At 39.4% G+C, this 18619-nt stretch overlaps 1 protein-coding gene across 10 annotated transcripts in view; it reads right to left on the minus strand.

Annotated features, from left to right (window-relative positions):
* Positions 1-504: 504 nt before the first annotated feature.
* The window catches only part of NELL2 (neural EGFL like 2), a 228782-nt gene continuing 210667 nt past the window's right edge, over positions 505-18619 (minus strand). For 6 of the 10 annotated variants that reach the window (XM_008162490.4, XM_024100600.3, XM_065557614.1 and 3 more), the window contains 4 exons: positions 13129-13322; positions 11677-11853; positions 4317-4541; positions 505-1275 (listed from right to left, as the gene is read on the minus strand). In XM_008162490.4, coding sequence (XP_008160712.1) covers positions 1225-1275; positions 4317-4541; positions 11677-11853; positions 13129-13322 — 647 coding nt within the window. In that variant the 3' untranslated portion in view covers positions 505-1224. The remainder of the gene's footprint in view (positions 1276-4316; positions 4542-11676; positions 11854-13128; positions 13323-18619) is intronic. The other 4 variants (XM_065557607.1, XM_065557622.1, XM_065557619.1 and 1 more) reach the window with 1 other exon arrangement.

Raw genomic sequence — 18619 nt, forward strand, 5'->3', positions numbered from 1 at the left:
TAGTGGGGGTGCTGAGAGCCATTGAACCAAACTGTAAACCCTGATGGAAACCTCTTCAAGCCAGGGGTGTGGCAGCACCGCCAGCACTTCTAGTTCCAGCACCTATGAAATCAGCAAAGTTGTGGTGTTTAACAGCAACAAAAATAGGGCTTTGAATCTGAAGAGAATTTCCCACAAGTTAGAACAGCTTTAAGGAAGGTCAAATGTTGGCTCTAACCTGCTTGGAAGTATCCTATCAACATTTAGAATTTGATCCTTCAAACCTTTATGCACATGAATAGTCCTATCAAACTCAATGGGACTACTGACAGAAGTAAACTTACTCACATGCATAAGCATTTGCAAGATCGATTCCTTAAAGACTAGCACAAATATGAAATAATGTCACAACTTTGTGCCAGGTAGAAACATCTATATACAACCCTACTCACAAAGGAGAAACAGTCATCTATAATATATAAAAATATCATCTGTAACAGTGAAGGAGACTCAAAGCCAGAAATATTATAAGGTAAGAGAAATATTTATTTTAATTTTGCACAAGAACGAGCTTATACTGAACAAATTCAATCAAGAAATAGTAAGTGCAGTAAAACAAGGAAATATAGATGACTTTCCCCATCAGAAAACGTTAAGTAGCCATGCCGGTGCATCACTTTTTTTACAATAACTTATATCTTTTTTCAGAGCATGTACTGTACATAACACATCTTAGCTGCTATATTCTTTGTTCCTGAAGACATCCTCCCTTTATTCAAATTTCTGCTAGAGTCTGCAGTGAGCAATCAAACAAAATTTGTGCAGATTCAAATATTATTAGGTAAAAATCTCTGTGCCTATTGAAGTGTTGGACTTTCAAAGCTTCAGTAGGCTCAATGATCACTTCTATTTGTCTCTCGATCTTGACATCGTTAGGTACAATGTTACAATGTGTCACTTTACCACTAACCTAATATTCTGCATAATGATGCCAGACACATAAATAGCCAGAAGTTGAGCCTGACCTCAAAGAAAGGTTTACACATCTGAGCTTTTCTCCAGTTCCATAGATTTCATTCTGACTCAGGTAATTGAAAGCTCACTCAATTCAGAACATTTCTGCACTTTAGATGGACAAAACTGATGTGATTTCAGTTTTAGCTTTATACAATTTTTGGTCTAAAGGTCTTTTTGTGAAGGAAAATTCTGTAACCAGAAACTGCTTGTGAGACACGGTTGTTAGCTTCACAGTTCCTGAAGGCACTGTGGATCCACTGAGCAACAAACATGACCATTCTGTGAGAGGGGGAGGAAGGGGGAAAGAAGAGAGATTTAAATGGTTAGTATTTTGTAAAGTCAAATTAACAATCAGAATGACCATTTGCAAATACCTGCCCAGTAGAAGAACATTTCTAAATAAATATGTAAACTGTTTATTTTTTTAGCTCTATCTTCACTTCAGTCCCATACTCTATGTAAAAGGAATCTAATGATTTCACTCACTAATCAGTGTGTAATCCATATCATAAAACTAAGACATAGAATTGAAGTCATTTCGCAATATGCTATTTATTTCACATGGATCAGGATTTGGCCTAGTGTGCTCAATAAAGATGGCAAAGAGGACAAGGCATTAGAAGTTTTATTTAGATTTGACACAGGGGACCATGAGTTTTATTTAGCATTGAATATCTCAAGTTAATACTTTCAGGCTGTAACACTGTCAAAGGTTAATCTTTGAAGTTTCCCCTCCAGATCTTAGTATAGACATATTTCTATGAACATTAGCAATTAATGGAACAGGTTGCCTAGAAAAGTGATTAAAGTATTGAAGAAAAGATATATGTTGCATTTCCACCTCTTCTCCTCAGTAGGACTCTTAATGCAGATAGTGCATATAATTTTTAAATTACTGTAAATATATTTAGTCCATTGAAGAGTAGGGCTGATTAAAGATCAGGGATGTAAGAATCATTCATTCATTTTCTTGACTGTATGTGGCAGGAGACTAGACAACCATGGCAGAAATCCTAGAGTTCACCGTCTTTACTTGTGATTTGAAATGGTTTTGTGGCTAAGTCAGCTTTAGCTGATGCCTGGCTTTCTGAATTCTTAAAGGATTTTGTGTAAACCTATTTTGCAGTAGCTTGGTTAGAGAAGCTTATCCTAAAGCTTTGACCTGCCATGTGATGTACTGCTAGAAAACAGTGAAACGAAGCAGTACAAATGAGACACACAGTAGTATGGTATTTATATTTTGTGCTACAGACTCAAAACTATACAAGCTGTGCTATGGTACTCGCCTTGTTTGCTTGGATTAGACTGCTTGGATGGAAAACAAAGCTAAAATACTTACAGTACTGTCAAAAAAGAACATAGTATTGGAAAGAATCAAAATAGGTTTTGTTCTTTGGGGAACAAATAGAACATGTTAATTATTAAGAGTCTGTGGCTCTCATTATACTGTTATGCCTTGTGATATTTGAAAATTCCTAACATAGAATTATAGAATCATAGAATATTAGGGTTGGAAGAGATTTCAGGAGGTCATCTAGCTCAAAGCAGGACCAACACCAACTAAATCATCCCATCCAGGGCTTTGTCAAGCCGGGCCTTAAAAACCTCTAAGGATGGAGATACCACCACCTCCCTAGGTAACCCATTCCAGTGCTTCACCACCCTCCTAGTGAAATAGTTTTTCCTAATATCCAACCTAGACCTCCCCCACTGCAATTTGAGACCATTGCTCCTTGTTCTGTCATGGAAAACCTAAGGATAAATGGTGAATCTAGTTTAAACAGGCACAATGACTATTTGGCATTTCTGTTTCTGACTATCCTAAAAGGAAAGGATTACACCAATGTCCAACCAGTAGTTGGAATAATGTGGAGTATACTATCTTAATTGGTTTCCTCTGTAGATCTTAGAATGGATTCTGACATGAGGCATCGTGAGTCCATGGAGCTTGGCATAGTATCTATATTACTCATATAGGATCAAATCATGATCCGAGTTTACAAGGCAACAATTGGTACCAGTAGCCCATAGCTCTGTATAAACTGGTTGTAAAATAGAGAGACCTATCTTGGACCACAAGAGGGTAGAATAGATGGGACATGTTCCATAACTGACAACCAGTGGAATTTATACAAATAAGCTCCTTCTACATGCCCAGGCATCTCAACAGTATGGGATTCTGGTCCTGTTTCTTCTTCCAAGTGGAGCTTTAGGTGGTACTCTAGTCCTATGGGATGGACATGCAGGGCTGGCACAATCCATTAGGCGACCTACGTGGTCGCCTAGGGTGCTATAATTTGGGGGTGGCGACCGCGGCAGTATTTCGGCGGCGGGACCTTCTGCCGCCTCTGTGGGGGGCGGCATTTCAGGGCAGGACCTTCTGCCGCCTAGGGTGGCAGAAAAGCTGGAGGCGCTCCTGTGGACATGGGATGATATCTGAAATTATTTGGGAGGGTTACAGATCTCCATCCCAATGGATCCTGCTCTCTCTCTCTCGCCTCCTCCTGGCTGGTCACCTCTGTTGTGGAACTGCTACTGGTCATTCTTCAGTTATACACAATAGAAAAAACAGTTTCCCTCACGTGTGTGTGTGTGTGTGTGTGTGTGTGTGTGTGTGTGTGTATGTATAAAATGGAAACACTTTATTTTAGCGTCCCTTTTTTTACTTCTTTTAGAAGAGGCAGCAGAATTCACAGAAGCTTTTCACCATTAACCTTTCTTCTTGAGATAATGTGTGCCTTACCCCTGAGGAATATAAAAGGCCCAAATAATGTGGATTCTGCTGTCATTTTTAAACCATGGAAGAGCAGAATTTCCATTTTTGCCATTACAAAACTTAAAATATTTGGTCATCACAATCCTAAAGGAGAAAATAGCATTTCTGGTAATTTGATGCTCACTCTACAAAATATATTTCCTGTCTGAGGTCAGATCTTACAGACCTTTGGAAATTATTTGACACTATAAGTATCTGCAAAGTAGCAATGGGCTGGCAGGAGTAAGATCTGCCATCAAAGTCAAAGCAAGATGTTTCTGTGGAAAGGATACATTTGTTCACTTGCTCAAGGTGAGATACAACATGGGCTATGATGCTGTGAGATTTCTGTCCTGCTGGCACATTTAAAACATCATCTGGTTCTTGAAAGCTCTGCACCACTGACAGGAGAGGCTGCAACTAAAGCTGAACATTTCACACTGCGAACTTTGAACAGTAAATGTAGAAACTGACTTCCCACTGACCAGACTAAATGTATTAATATTTATAAGTTACAGAACCACCTGGTAAGAAGGCCTCTTGGCTTGATTTTTATGCTCTTTACCTTGCATTGGCAGAGGGTGCACTCTGTGCCGTGTTTAATCCATGAAGATCCAGTGAAGCGAATTACATTAATTTCATCCAGACACGTCTTAGTGATGTCATTACGAATGGTGTCTGCCTGGCAGGGGTCAGTGACGCAGCGTGGACAACACTCACTCTTGGGGAGTACACTGAATTCACATTCCACCTCTGGACAAGGCAAAGGCCAACAGTCAACTTCACCTTGCTATTAAAAAAAAAAAAAGAACAAAAAGAGATCACTTTAGGTATTCTGTGTTGTTTCTGATGTATTATTACATGTTTCTATGACTCAATGTGTTGTCTCTTTCTGCTGGCTGATTCTCCCATGTGGCTGTATTTAAAAGACAGTGAAAAGAATTCTGATGCTCATTTCCTGTTGACAATACCAGAAATTACATAGAACGTGTATGTGTTTTAAAAATCAGTGTGTCATTTTGGAGGGGTGTGGTGTTTTTGGAAGGGTGGATTGATTTAAATCAAAACAACTTAAATCACTGAATGTAATCAATTGAAATCAGCAATCAGGAAACTTGATTTAAATAAGGATGCATTCCTTATTTACCAGATTAATTTTTTACTTGTCATTTCTGTCTAGCTCTAGTTGGATGGAGATTCAAATTCAATTATAAATGAACCAAAACAGATTTTTTTTTATTTATTAAATAAAACTACCTTAAATATGCTGGATACATAAGAAAAAAAGTTTATCACAAAGTTCATTAAAATATATATTGCATTTAAAACTAACGGATTTATTTAAAAAAGGAAGTATTATCTGTAGTTAGTGAATTGAAATACATGTTTCTGGTCATCATGTCCTTCAAGATTTCAGAACTACTAGATTTCATCTTCTCACACCTAGTTTTTATTCATAGATTGGAAGAGGAAAATGAGTTTTCCTGCTTTTTCAACTCCCTATTGGTTTCTTAACTTTGAAGGAACTGGTCATTAAGCTGCACCAGTTGAATAAACTAGAATGAAGAAAATATTCTCTCTGCACCTGCTGAAGAGGCTGTGGCTGTCAAAAGCTGGTTTACTTCAACAATCTTTAGTTCCACATGGCTAGCCAGGGACTTTCACCAGTTCAGTGGTTTGACTTTCTTTAAAACTTGGCTGCAAACAAGTACTACTTAATATTATTTCTTGAATTTAATTTAAATGATTTTAATAGGTTATAAGAGGTTTGAGCCTTAACATAGGTTGTCATTATTTCAAACGTAACTTCAAATAGGTTTATTTTTTAATAAACTTGTATTTAATTTAAATTAAAACAATGATTTAAGTTAAAAAAATCCATTTTTTTTAAATGATCAGTTTTTATCCACCCTAGTAAATGGACATATTTCTGCCTGCCCCTTCCCTTTTCATTTAAACATCTTATTTTGTCCCTGCTATATTAGGGAGAAAATGCTACTCAGACATGCTGTGGATGTACAAGCTCAATGTGCAGCTGAATGAATGCATTTTGGCTGCATAGGAGATCTGGAATGCCAAGAAGCCATGAAAGGGGGTAGAATTGAAATATGGACAGAGATGTCTGCTTCCTTGGTAGCAGGACCATATCTGGGAGAACAAATGCAGTCTCCTGTGCTCGAGATGCAACCAATGTCATGCCACTGATCTCCACCAAAGTAATCCACTGATTACAAAGGAAATAGTCCTGATTTATGGTAGGGTAAGTACAAGGATAATCAGGCCACAAGTATGTAAAACTGTCCTTGATATCATTGACCATGAGGTACTGTTGATCCACACTGGATTCTAACAGCATATAGAGGCTTGATCTAGAGTCACCCCCTTCTTTTCTTCTGAGGGACCTCAGAGGGTAGTGCCAGGTGATTGTTCATTTGCCTTCAGGGTCTTCTCATGCAAGGCTTTATAGGGTTCTGTTCTATCACCTATCCCATTCAGTGTGACTGAGCAAGAAAATGGCAGATGAAATTCAGTGCTGGTAAGTACAAAGGAATGCACATTGGAAAACAATCCCAGCTGCACATATCAAATGATGGTGTCTACACTAGCTGTTAAAACTCAAGAAAGAGATCTTGGTCTTATCATAGATAGTTCTCTGAAAACATGCACTCAGTGGGCAGCAGCTGTCAAAAGAACTAACAGAATGTTAGGAACCATTAGGAAAGGGATAGATAATAAGACAGAAAATATCATAATGCCACCATATAAATTCATGGTACACCCACCCCTTGAACACTGGCTGGTAGCCCCATCACAAAAAAGATATAGTCAAATTCACAAAAGTACAGAGAAAGGCAACAAAAATGATTAGGGGTATGGAATAGCTTCTATTTGAAGAGAGATTAAAAAGACTGGGAACGTTCATCTTGGAATAAAGATGACTGAGGGGGGATATGATAGAGGTCTATAAAATCATGGATGATGTGGCGAAAGTGATGGGAAGTTTTATTTCCCTTCACATACCACAGGAACCAGGGGTCACCCAATGAAATTAAAAGTCAGCAATTTTAAAACAAACATAAGGAAATACTTCTTCACACAGCCAAGCTGTGGAGCTCATTGTCAGAGGATGTTGTGAAGGCCAAAAGCATGACTGGATTAAAAAAAAAGAATTAGATAAGTTCATGGAGGATAGGTCCACAAATGGCTATTAGCCAAGATGCTCAGGGACACAACCCCACACTTGAGGTGTCCCTAAACTTTTGACTACTAGCAATTGGGACTGGACAACTGGGGATGGATCACTCGATAAATTGCCCTGTTCTGTTCACTCCATCTGAAGCATCTGGCACCAGCCACTGCCGGAAGAAAGGATAATGGGTTACATGGACCTTTGGTGTGACCCAGTATGGCTATTCTTATGTTCTTACATGTTAGGGAAGTGCTCATTTGGGGAGTTAGCAAAGTGCTACAGGCTTTGATGCCTCCACTGTGTAGATGACAGCTTATACATCAATTTGACTGGACCATAGTACAGTTGAGCTTCTTATCCAGTGTCTATCCAACGGTGGGGCTTGGATGAGCATTAGCTGGATGAGGCATGACTAAAACCAAGAAGATGCTGCAGGTTTGGGGAAAGAACTGAAGATGTGGCAGAGATTTTATCATTTCTATCAATTAAGTGTGCTAGCCAAAGTGTGCTAGCCATTTGCTAATTATATTTTATACTCATATATTATATTTTATGCTTATATATTTACAACTGTGTGTTATCTTCAGCTGTTTATGATCCTTTTTCATCTGTGCTTGGATGTGGACCTCATCACAATGAGGTGGCCCTTGCCATCTCAAGACTAGATTACTCCAAAGCACTCTACATTGAGTTTCAACCAACGACCACTTGGAAACTTCATCTGGTGCAGAATGTGGCTACTTGCTTAGTAAATCACACTTTTGACAGTGACATAAGCCACAACAGACTACATTATACAAGTGCTTGGTAGTCTACTGGTGTTCCAATTTGTTTCTAATTACAGTGTAAACTGATGGTTTTGCCCTATAAAGCCCTAAACTGCTTAGCATCTGGCTACACTAGAAATCTGCTTTTGGTAGGATATTGAGCAGATACAATCAGCACAGGCAGTAAAGCTAATTCTCCCCAGTATAAAATGGAAGAGGCTGACATCACAGAATTTTCAGTGAAAGGTCCTCAACTCTGGAGCGTATTGCCCCTTTGGTCTGACCCAAGGACCAGATTAGTTGACTTCCTAAGCCTATTTTCCTAAGCTTCCCCTCAGGGGTTGGGTTGAAACAGGGCAGGAGTAACCCAAAACAGGGACTTTTATTTGTTTGTGGTTGAAGATTCTTCTGGGGATATTTTTCTATTTGTAATTTTGCATAAAAGTCATAAGATGCCTAGAGTATTAGTGCTCAATGGGGCCACAGGTGTTTCAGGCTGGAGCGTGGCCAAGGGATCAGTATGCTATCCAACACCGCCAATCAAAGTATGGACTTCACAGGGGCCAGAGCTGCTTGGTTGTCCTACCTGTATCACTAGGTTTTGGTTTTGGAGCAGGATTCCATCCCTGATCCAATACCTGTGCAGGTCCCGTGAGCTTGGCTGATCTATTCAGGACTTATGTGGGAAACCAGCATTGGCCCTAGGAAAGTAGTTTGTTTACAAAAATCACATATAATGCATTAAACAGTGGTGGTTTAAGTGGTCCCCAGAGCATGGAGCTGAGAAAGATCATGTAGGAATTTGCTATAGCTTTCGCTTTATTTTTTCCCTGGAGAAAATATTAGAAAGTTACTGTTTTTATACAAATCCCATCTGGCTCAAATTTCCCTTGTTCTTCAGAATCACATGATGCTGGGAATGAAAGTAATCTTAAGAAACAGTGACTGACCCTGGCATTTCAATTGATTTTCTTGGATTGAATGCAAGTACAAAGAGTAAACAAAAGAGATATCACCTAAAACATTCATTTGGTAATTGTATGGACGTTAAAAACTATAGGGTTTTATTTTTTAGGCATTTAATGAATCACATGGGGACCTATTTTATTGCATTTTAGCAAGAGTGACCTTGAAACCTACAAAAGTTTGTCCATCTGGAATTTGTTCCCTCCTATTATTATTCATGACTGTCAGAGAAAGCCACTGGATGGACCAGGATTTACTTCTGTAGATGAAACCAAGGTAAAACACCATTCGTTTTCATCTGGGGATTGTTTGTGACAGGGAAGTTACCCCTATATTGAGCCCAATGACTTCAGTTAGACTAAATTTATGTCAGCCATCAGGAGACTAAACCGTTGTGTGCCACAGACAGAGAACAAGACAGATCAAGATGGCACAAATGCCTGAAAACCCTGCAACAGCAGGGAATTGATTAGCTACAATATGCTCAGATGATCCTTGCAGATAAGCCATCTTCCATGCTGCAGAAGAAGGAGAAAAATCCGTCAAATCCTTGCCAATCTGACCTGAGGAAAAACACTTCCTGACCCCAAAAGTGGCACTCAATTTCACCCTAAGCATGTGAGCAAGATATATCAGCCAGGCACCTCTGTACTACCTCAGAGCACAGGTCCACCCTATTAGATGCCCCATCTCCAGCTGTGGCCAACTCCTGATGTTTCAGAATCCAGAATACATCTGGCCAATAGTTTATTGGGGAAAAATATTCTTCCCTGACCCTTAAAGGTGACTGCTTGAAGCCCTGAAGCATGAGATTTAATTACAATCATTGTCTTAATGCAGAGCTGAAAGTGTTATGAGCAAGTAGAGGGCAATGCAGAGCTTCTTGCTCTCTCTGTGCCCCATGAAGGAAGGGAATGAACAATGGAATTCATAGATTCACAGACTCTAAAATGAGAAGAGACCACTGTGACCGTTCAGCCTGATCCTCTGCACACACAGGCTGTAGGATTTCTCCAAGAAGCTGGATTAAAGCTTCTTTAGAAAGATATTTAATCTCATTTTAAAGACTCCAAGTGATGGTGAGTTCTCCACCTCCCCTGGTGAGATGTTCCAATGTTTAATTACCCTCAATGCTAGGAAATTGAGTATTATTTTAAGATTGAATTTGTCTAGCTTCAACTTCCAGCAACTGAATCTTGTTATGTCTTTGTCAACAAAATTGAAACGCTCTCTGATATCTTTTCCCTATACAAGTATTATACAGAGTGATCAAGCCACCTCTCAACGCTCTCCTCAATAATTAAGCTGAGCTCCTTTAGCCTCCTTTGAACTCTCTCCAGTATTTCTACATCCTTCTTGAAGTGTGGACATCAGAACTGGAATAGTATTCTAACATCTGTCTTAAAAATGCTGTGTACAAAGGCAAGATCACTTTCTTGCTCCTATTTAATATTTCCCCTTTTATTCATCCAAAGATAAAATTAGCCCTTTTTGCCACCCCACTGCACTGAGGCCTCATGTTGGGGTGGTTACCTTTGATGACCCCTAAGTCCCTTTCTGAGTCGCTGCTTTCTGAGACTGAATCTCCCATCCTGTAGCTATAGCCTGCATTCATTGTGACCAAATGTATTACCTTGTATTAAAATACATTTTGCTGAATTGTGTCCATCTAACCCAGGGATTCAGACCTCTCCATAACAGATATCTATCCTCATTATTTACTACCCAATCAATCTTTGTGTCATCTGCCAATTTTATATAATCATCTAAATCACTGATAAAAATACTGAATAGCAATGGACCAAGAACATACTCCTGGGCTACGCAACTAGAAATGGCCCTGCCAATTGATGTCTCCTCATTAACTACATTTTGAGATCTAATTGCACTGCACTATGTCTAAAAGACATAAGAAGTGATACCTCTTAAAACTTGCATGGGACATTCTTTCAAACCAATGCAGTAAAGTGCAGCTTGGTGAGCCATTCTCAAGAAATAATGTATTCAAGTAATTTAAGCTTTTTTCACATTTGTGAATTGGTCATGAACAGACTGAGTTTTTACCAACTTGTCTTCTATTTGAAGTTGTTCCACAAATATTTTAACAAACAAATTGCAGGCTATGAACTGATCAGAAATTGCTTGTGATAGTCATTTAAAAATTCAATATTCAGAATTCACTCTTCAGGATGTGATTGGTCACTTAAGCCATTGTTTAGCCTGCAATTTGTTTGTTAAATTATTTGTTGAACAATTTCAAATAGAAGACAAGTTGGTAAAAACTCAGTCTGTTCATGACCAATTCACAAACGTGAAAAAAGATTAAATTCCCTGAATACATTATTTCTTGAGAATTGCTCACCAAGCTGCATTTTACTGCATTGGTTTGAAAGAATGTCCCATGCAAGTTTTAAGAGATAACACTTCTTATGTCTTTAACTAGATGATGACCACTCTCCACTCAAAAGAATTTTTTTTCATAGTTGAACAAATTTCATTTTGCGATTACATTAATTTTGGCCATAGGCCTGAAATTTGCTGTTTGCAACATTTGTGCAAACCAAACTTTGATTACACAAATGTTAGCAAAAAGGAAACAGAAAAGGATTCATTCACAATACATTCAAAGTGAAATCCCATTTAGAGGTTGCCAAAATGCTTGGAGTTCATTTTTCTTAGCGCTAGTCTACATTTTAAGCACTACAAGTGCTGTAGCGCATCTGGTGAAGACACTTTCCCATTGGCATAATAAATCCACCTCCGTGAGAGACGGTAGTTAGAGAGATGGGAGAAGCTCACCGACATAGTGTTGTCCACACCGGTGCTTAGGTCGGTGTAATTTATGTCACTCAGGTGAGAGGTTTATTGACACCCCATAGCGATGTAAGTTATGCTGAAGTAAGTGGTAGCCGCTTCTCAGCTCTTTGAGCTCTGGTCAAGTGAAAAATTCTCTAAGTTAGACCTGGCCTTACTATAGACTCTGCTGTTGTAGGAAGACTTACCAAGCATCGACACTGCTGACAGTTCTGCACCCAGGTATCTCCACTGTTGTATGAGAGCTCCCCACTTTGATGTAGACATTGACTGCTGAGCCTTGAGTCACATTCAGGGCAACAAAACAGGTCAACAGTAGGGTTCTCACAGTCACAGACCATCCGCCGACACATCACATATCCACTCTGTTGTTCCAAGACAGATCAGCATATAGTGATAACAGAAATCTACATAACTCTGGTCACTATACAAAATTAGGCATGTTGGTTTAATTCTAAATCACATGTTAATTTGCATGTCCTTAATTTCCTTCATAACAGCAATTCTTCAATCAGCCCTCTCCTGAGGTGATGAAATATATAGGTTTTCCTGAGACAGTGAGGGTACGTCTATACTACCCGCCGGATCGGCGGGTAGTGTTCGATGTATTGGGGATCGATTTATCGTATCTCGTCTAGATGCAATAAATCGATCCCCAAATTGACACCCGTACTCCACTTCAGCAGGAGGAGTAAGCGGAGTCGTCGGGGGAGCCGCAGCGGTCAACTTGCCGCCGTGAGGATGGCCAGGTAAGTTGAACTAAGATACTTTAACTTCAACTACTGAAGTTGCGTATCTTAGTTCGAACCCCCGCCCCCCCCCCACTAGTGTAGCCCAGGCCTCAGATTAACAGATTTTACTCAGAGTATACTAATTTTTGTATGCATGTTAGTAAGTGTTGATAGAAACTTCCAGATCAATCCAGCTCTCCTACACCTATTGTAAAGTGTTCATATTGGAAAGACTAAACCAACCCAGGGTTCAACTTAAATGCTGGTGAAAACTTAGCTGTCAGGGAGTTGCCCCGGTTTTTGCCAGCAGCGAATTTGGCCTGGGTTCTGCTTCAACATTTTCAGCACTAAGCATGAGTTTAGGGGAAATAACAGCTTCACATTGAGATTTGAGGACAATGACCAGTATTACCTTGGGGTATATGAGAGGCAGGGAGCGGGGGGAAGACAGCTTTTTTCCTTCACATTTAATCAATTCTAGCCAATCTAATTCTGGGTCCAACTACATCTCAAAGATCAATGCACAGGGGAAATCTTCTGTGCACAAATTTCATCTCTCCCACATGGCTAAGGGAGATGGGTGTCTCTGATGGCTCTATCTTCCTTTTTGCAGGGTCGCACAGTAAAGCCTCCAAGGAACTATTATCCATCCAGGGGGAAACAGCTGGGATTGAGTAGGACTGGGATAGGGTGCTTGGTGTTGGGGAGAGGCAGGCCAGAAGGAAGCACACTGATCCCAAATGGTCCTGTCGAAATCACCTTTCCTGTGACATCACCTCCATGGTGGAGGGGGCCCAAGAAAAGCGGTAACAGAGTAATTTCACTGTAATCATAGTGTTTTCTTCCCATTTAGCAATCTCTCCCTTTTTCCCCACCAGTGATTAAAAAAACAGTGAACTTTATACTAACCTGGCATGAGCAGACGGAGCACCGGTCGTTCTCCAGCACCCAAATCTGCCCATTGTGTTTGATTTTGTCATCATGGATACAGTCTCCTGTGCAGTTTTTTCCATGAGGACATCGACAGTCATACCCACCATCCAAGTTAAAGCAAACAGTGTCATTGGCACAGCTGTGCCTTCCAGTCCCACATTCATCAATGTCTGTGAAAACATGCCGCATAATGCTTTTAGACCACATTCAATTAACAAAAATGGCCTTGCTACAGCCAGTATAAATGATTCTCAGCCATTAAAGCCTTCAGCTGAAAATTAATTTGCACTCCACCAGAATAGGGAGAAATAACTCACAAGTTCACACAATGTCTTTGAAAAACCCCTTCTTTGTTTTAAAAGAAAAAAATGTTATCATTTGAAATTTTTTATATCATTTTCTAAGGCCTTGGCTACACTTACCCGCTAGTTTGGCGGCTGGCAATCGAACTTCTGGGTTCGACTTATCGCGTCTAGTCTGGACGCGATAAGTCGAACCCGGAAGTGCTCGCTGTCGACTGCGGTACTCCAGCTCGGCGAGAGGAGTACCACGGAGTCGACGGGGGAGCCTGCCTGCCGAGTGTGGACCAAGGTAAGTTCGAACTAAGGTACTTCGACTTCAGCTACGTTATTCACGTAGCTGAAGTTGTGTACCTTAGTTCGAATTAGGGGGGTAGTGTAGACCAAGCCTTAGTGAAAGTTGTTGAGCTATTTAGCAAGAACAAGGCAACCACAACATCTAAACAAGAGGCACAAGAGATAATACTAAGCCCCAGAAAGACCATTGGTCTATGGAAGCCTGCATCCATGAGAAGTAAAAGGATACTTAACAAGCAAAGCAACAAACAACTGAATTTGCTTCCAAACTTTTTTGCTAACTCTGCCTAGTGCTTTTGAGTCACCTACACATCTACTGAAAAGTTAACATGAAAGGTGAAGTCTGATCTATAGTTTCATTCAGTAATAAGGGATCACATGATTTATCTAAGGTACCAACAGAGCATATTAGTTATTCGAGTTACAGAGGCATCTGTAGAGATCTTTGTGTCTAATATATGAACAAAATGAATCTCAACGGGGATTAAGCTGAACAACTTTGACACAATATTACATTTCAAAGATTTCAGAGTACTTTAGAGACACATTTCATTAATGCACACACACACATCTTTTGCAAAGACAAACTAACGGCATACACTGCCTTGCACTTCAATGATTTTATTTAGCTTTTCGAGCTGTCTGTCTCCTCCTATAGCTAGAGGGAAAATCCCACCCATTTCTCTCAGTTTAGGATTCTGAAAAAGCATATGGTAAATAGCACTACTCAATATAAATAAATTTTGGAATGTATCTGAAAAATCAAAGGCCACATCCTTGGCTGTGCAAATCTGGGTAGCTCCATTGACTTCAGTCATAAATCAAATTTTATGACAATCTGGCCCCATGTTTTTAATTACAGATTGCACTAAAATGTGATATTTGTGCTATATACTGGACAGCAGGCCAATAAAAAAAAACAGTATAGTTGTGTATCTTTTACAATCAATCTCAAAGCCTCATACAATACTCAACTACTTTTGGCTTCAAAGATGGAAAGGGAACCTTCTCCAGATCGGTCTTAAACCCAACTCTTAAAGCAAAACAGCTCAATTAAAACTCTAGCTCAATGTGCAGCTACAGTCAAAAAAGTAACAAGATGTTAGGATGCGTGGGAAATAAGATGGAGAATAACATGGAAAGTTATATGATGCCATTATCTGAATCAATGGTGTGGCTTCACCTATTGTGGTAACTCCATCTCAAGAAGGATACTGAAGAATTAAAGGGGGTTCAGACAAGGGTGACGAAAATGATTAGGAGCCTGGAAAAACTCTCATATGAAGAGAGATTGAAAAGACTAGAATTGTTTATCTTACAAAGGAGACAAATAAGGGGAAATGATAAAAGTATATCAAATAATGAATGGCCTAGATAAGTTAGATCAGGAGTTTCTGTTCTCCCAATCTCATGACACAAGAATAAGGGGATGTGCAATGAAATTGAAAGGTGACAAATTCAAATCTGATCAAAGGAAATACTTTTTCAAAGAACACATAAATAATAGAACTTGTTGCCACAGGATGTTGTTGAGGCCAAAAACTTATCAAGATCCAATATGCGATTGTACATTTATATGGATAACAAGAATATCTGGAGTTCCAATAGTTAATGCTAACAGATTTTGGAAGAGATATTAAATTTCATGCTTCAGGGTGTATGTAGACTAGTGTCTAACTATTAGGGATAGTAGGACAGTTAATGTGGGAGACAGATTATTTCACCCACTGTTTAAAGCAAGATTTCTTGTACTTCCCTTTGAATCATCTTGTACTGGTCACTGCCAGCAAAGGATATTGGATAAACTGGACCATGGATGTAATCCAGTGTGACAATCCCTATGTTCCTAAGTGAGTAAAACACCACACATCCTGAACCTATTATAAAAAAGAAATTACTGAACCCAATGTGAACCCAAACTGGTATTTTGGCATTATCTAACTACTCTGTAAACCAATTTCCAGTCTCCTGCAACATTGGCTGCCACAATAAGAAAAAAAACATTTAAATGTTTAATATTTTAAACAAAATGATTAATTTCTAACACTGGAATTCTCTTTATTATTGTTAAGCCATTTTTATGGAGGGACTTTTTCTCGTTTAAAATGTTCTCACACACAGGGCTCCCACACTGCCAGTATCACAAATAAGTAATGTCACTTCTCAAGCAAGTTGGTGACTACCTTCATTCAACTCAAAACTACCACCTTTAATAAGAAATGTTGGGTGAAATTCATATAAGTGTAAATGAGAATATCTCCATTACAGCAAGTGGAACTCTGCCCGTTTACACCAGGTCTGAATTTAGCTCTTCATATTCAGGCACATTTCACAACTTATTCATTGGGGTGGAATGTTCCAAAGGTTTCAATGACAGTTTAACTCTGCTTCCACAGAAGTCAGTGGGAGCTTTACCACTGACATTCCGACTCCAATGGGAGCAGAGTCTGGCCAACACTGAGCGCTTCTGACATTCCTACCCTTCTACTTCTGAACTTTCAGCTTGCTGAACTCAGAAAAATGAATACCCTGCACAAGACAGGTTAAATATCCTCAGTCCAAATCAGCGGGCATCCATATTGTCATTCTAATCCACTATGAAACAGCAACATGTTCAAAATGCAGAGAGAGAAACACAAACTTGCATACATGAAATTCATATCTGCATTATTCATCAGCATCAAACTTCATTCTTTATCTGCAAAGTGCTTAAGCACAAATCATCCTTCCCTGGCAAAAGCTTACTTCAGCGTTTTGATTTTGGACTTGCAACAAACCACCATAAACCATGAATTACATTGCTGACATTTTGTTTATAGCCATAACTGGGGCACCAAACGCCATAAACTACTGAGGCTGCTGGGGACTGAACTCGGTAGCTGTTACTGCTGAACACAATGAATGGGGGGAAAGTAGTCCAGGTTGCAAATTTACAGCAATCTCAGACCTAGGTGTTATATCACTATTATCACTCCGATGTCATCTTCCAAAAACACATAAACACACTGCAGCCAGTTTACAACACAGTGCTTAGGAAGCTAGTAGTTTGAAGGGTATAGATAGGGATGTGTGAGCCTCAAAAGATTTGGAGGATTGTGTTGGATAAATCTTGCAAAATGTGAATAGCTACCCAGAGCTTAACTGAGGGCCAAATTTTGCTTACCTAACCCATGTGAGATGTTGGATAGGATGTACATTTTAAGGTCTTTCTTCTCCCTCCTCCTATCCCACACCTCCCAACCCAATCACAGCACATGACCATAAAACTGCCTGATTTCCCCCCCCTTCCCCCCCCCCCCCCCCCCCCGCTCCCAGAGGCCTCCTGTCTTTCTGTTTCATTGAGAAAGGAATCAAGGCTGGAACACCCTTTCGTTTGGGCTCTGGCTGGTTCCTTTATACAAATTTTGTAAATTCCAGGCTTGCCCAGGTCAGAGATACCTCCAAACACACTGGTCCCTTGATATAGCAAAGAGCTCCTAAATTAGAAACTTGGAAGATGGGAGCCAATCCAGCAAAAATTGCCAGATGTGCTGAAATCCAAAGATATTTCAGCAACTGGGGAAGTTCTTAACCAAATGTTTCTGGACAAAAATGGCCTTGAGCTTTGGGTCAATTCTCTTTATTTTGCAGATCCTTTCTTGTAAAGGAATGTCAGTCAACTTACACCAGAGATGAATTTGCCCTAAACTGCTCAGACATGGGCAAAACCTCAAAATAAATGGTTTTCCTTACGTTCAAATAAATGTGGGTGCTTATCTAGACTGATAAAAACCCTTTGGGTCTAAGAGTTAGTCTAGAAATCTTGTACTTTTGTGACATTTCTCTTGCTTTCTTTTTCTGCACAGGTCAGACATAGTATTCTTTTGCTGCATTTGGGATCTTCCACTCCTGGTCCTGACATAAACCCGCCAAGTGAAGAGGCATCAGAAGAAAGGAAAAAATTAAAAAAATAAAAGGTTATAAACCTTTTAGAACTTCAGTTAGAGTTCTGGTTGGAGGTTTACCTTGGTTCTTAGTTTATCTGAGCAAGTTTGTCTAACTAATACTGGGCCCAAGATGTTCAACTTTCTGTATTCAATAAATTAGGTTGTCATATCATCACACTTTGTGTTGACTTTATGTCCTATTTGAAACACAATGCCATAGCTTCAGTCCAACAAAAAGTAATGCAGTGTGATATCAGCAGAATATCTAACCTCCCTTGTTCCCTTGAGCTGTTACATATTTTAAAGTTTAGAGTGGCAACCAGTCAATTTGAGAGTGTTCCACTGTTAGTGACTGGGGGTATCAACAGCATCCAGGTATTTTGCTAATACTTGTGAATTAATTCTAATCACTTGTCCCTTTCTGAATGTATTTACTAAAGAGCTGTTGATGCCTTGTAGAAAACCCTTAAAAGCTTTCTATTTAGCAGCAATTCTGTATTTCTTTTTCCTTGGCTTCTCACTTTTATAGAAATGGGATCACTGTTGCTTAGAAGAAGTTTAAATGCTCGTCTTTAGTGATGGACACACTGCAAAAAAATTTAGTACATCTAAGTTTTAAGTTGGTTGAACAGCCAAATGTCTAGTAGACAATCACCAAATCACAATGTTAAAGCTAGAAGGCAAATCCAGTATTACAGTCACAGATAAAACCTTGTGTTGGATGATTACTGACTAAATATTTTCATGGACAATTAGTGCATCACTTGTGTACAGACAATTTTTTCCAAATCTATTTGGCATGTTCTAAAATCTGTCTGACCAGCATTGAAATTTAGCCAGTTCTTGATGGAGAAGCCCAGCCCTACAAAGTCAGTAACTTGTTTAAATAGCCAGGTAGCTAATCCACCTGGGAGTACAGGCTTTTAAATGTGGTAAAAATGCTCT

The sequence above is a fragment of the Chrysemys picta genome, chromosome 1 (assembly GCF_011386835.1).
Source record: "Chrysemys picta bellii isolate R12L10 chromosome 1, ASM1138683v2, whole genome shotgun sequence".
NCBI lineage: Eukaryota > Metazoa > Chordata > Testudines > Emydidae > Chrysemys > Chrysemys picta.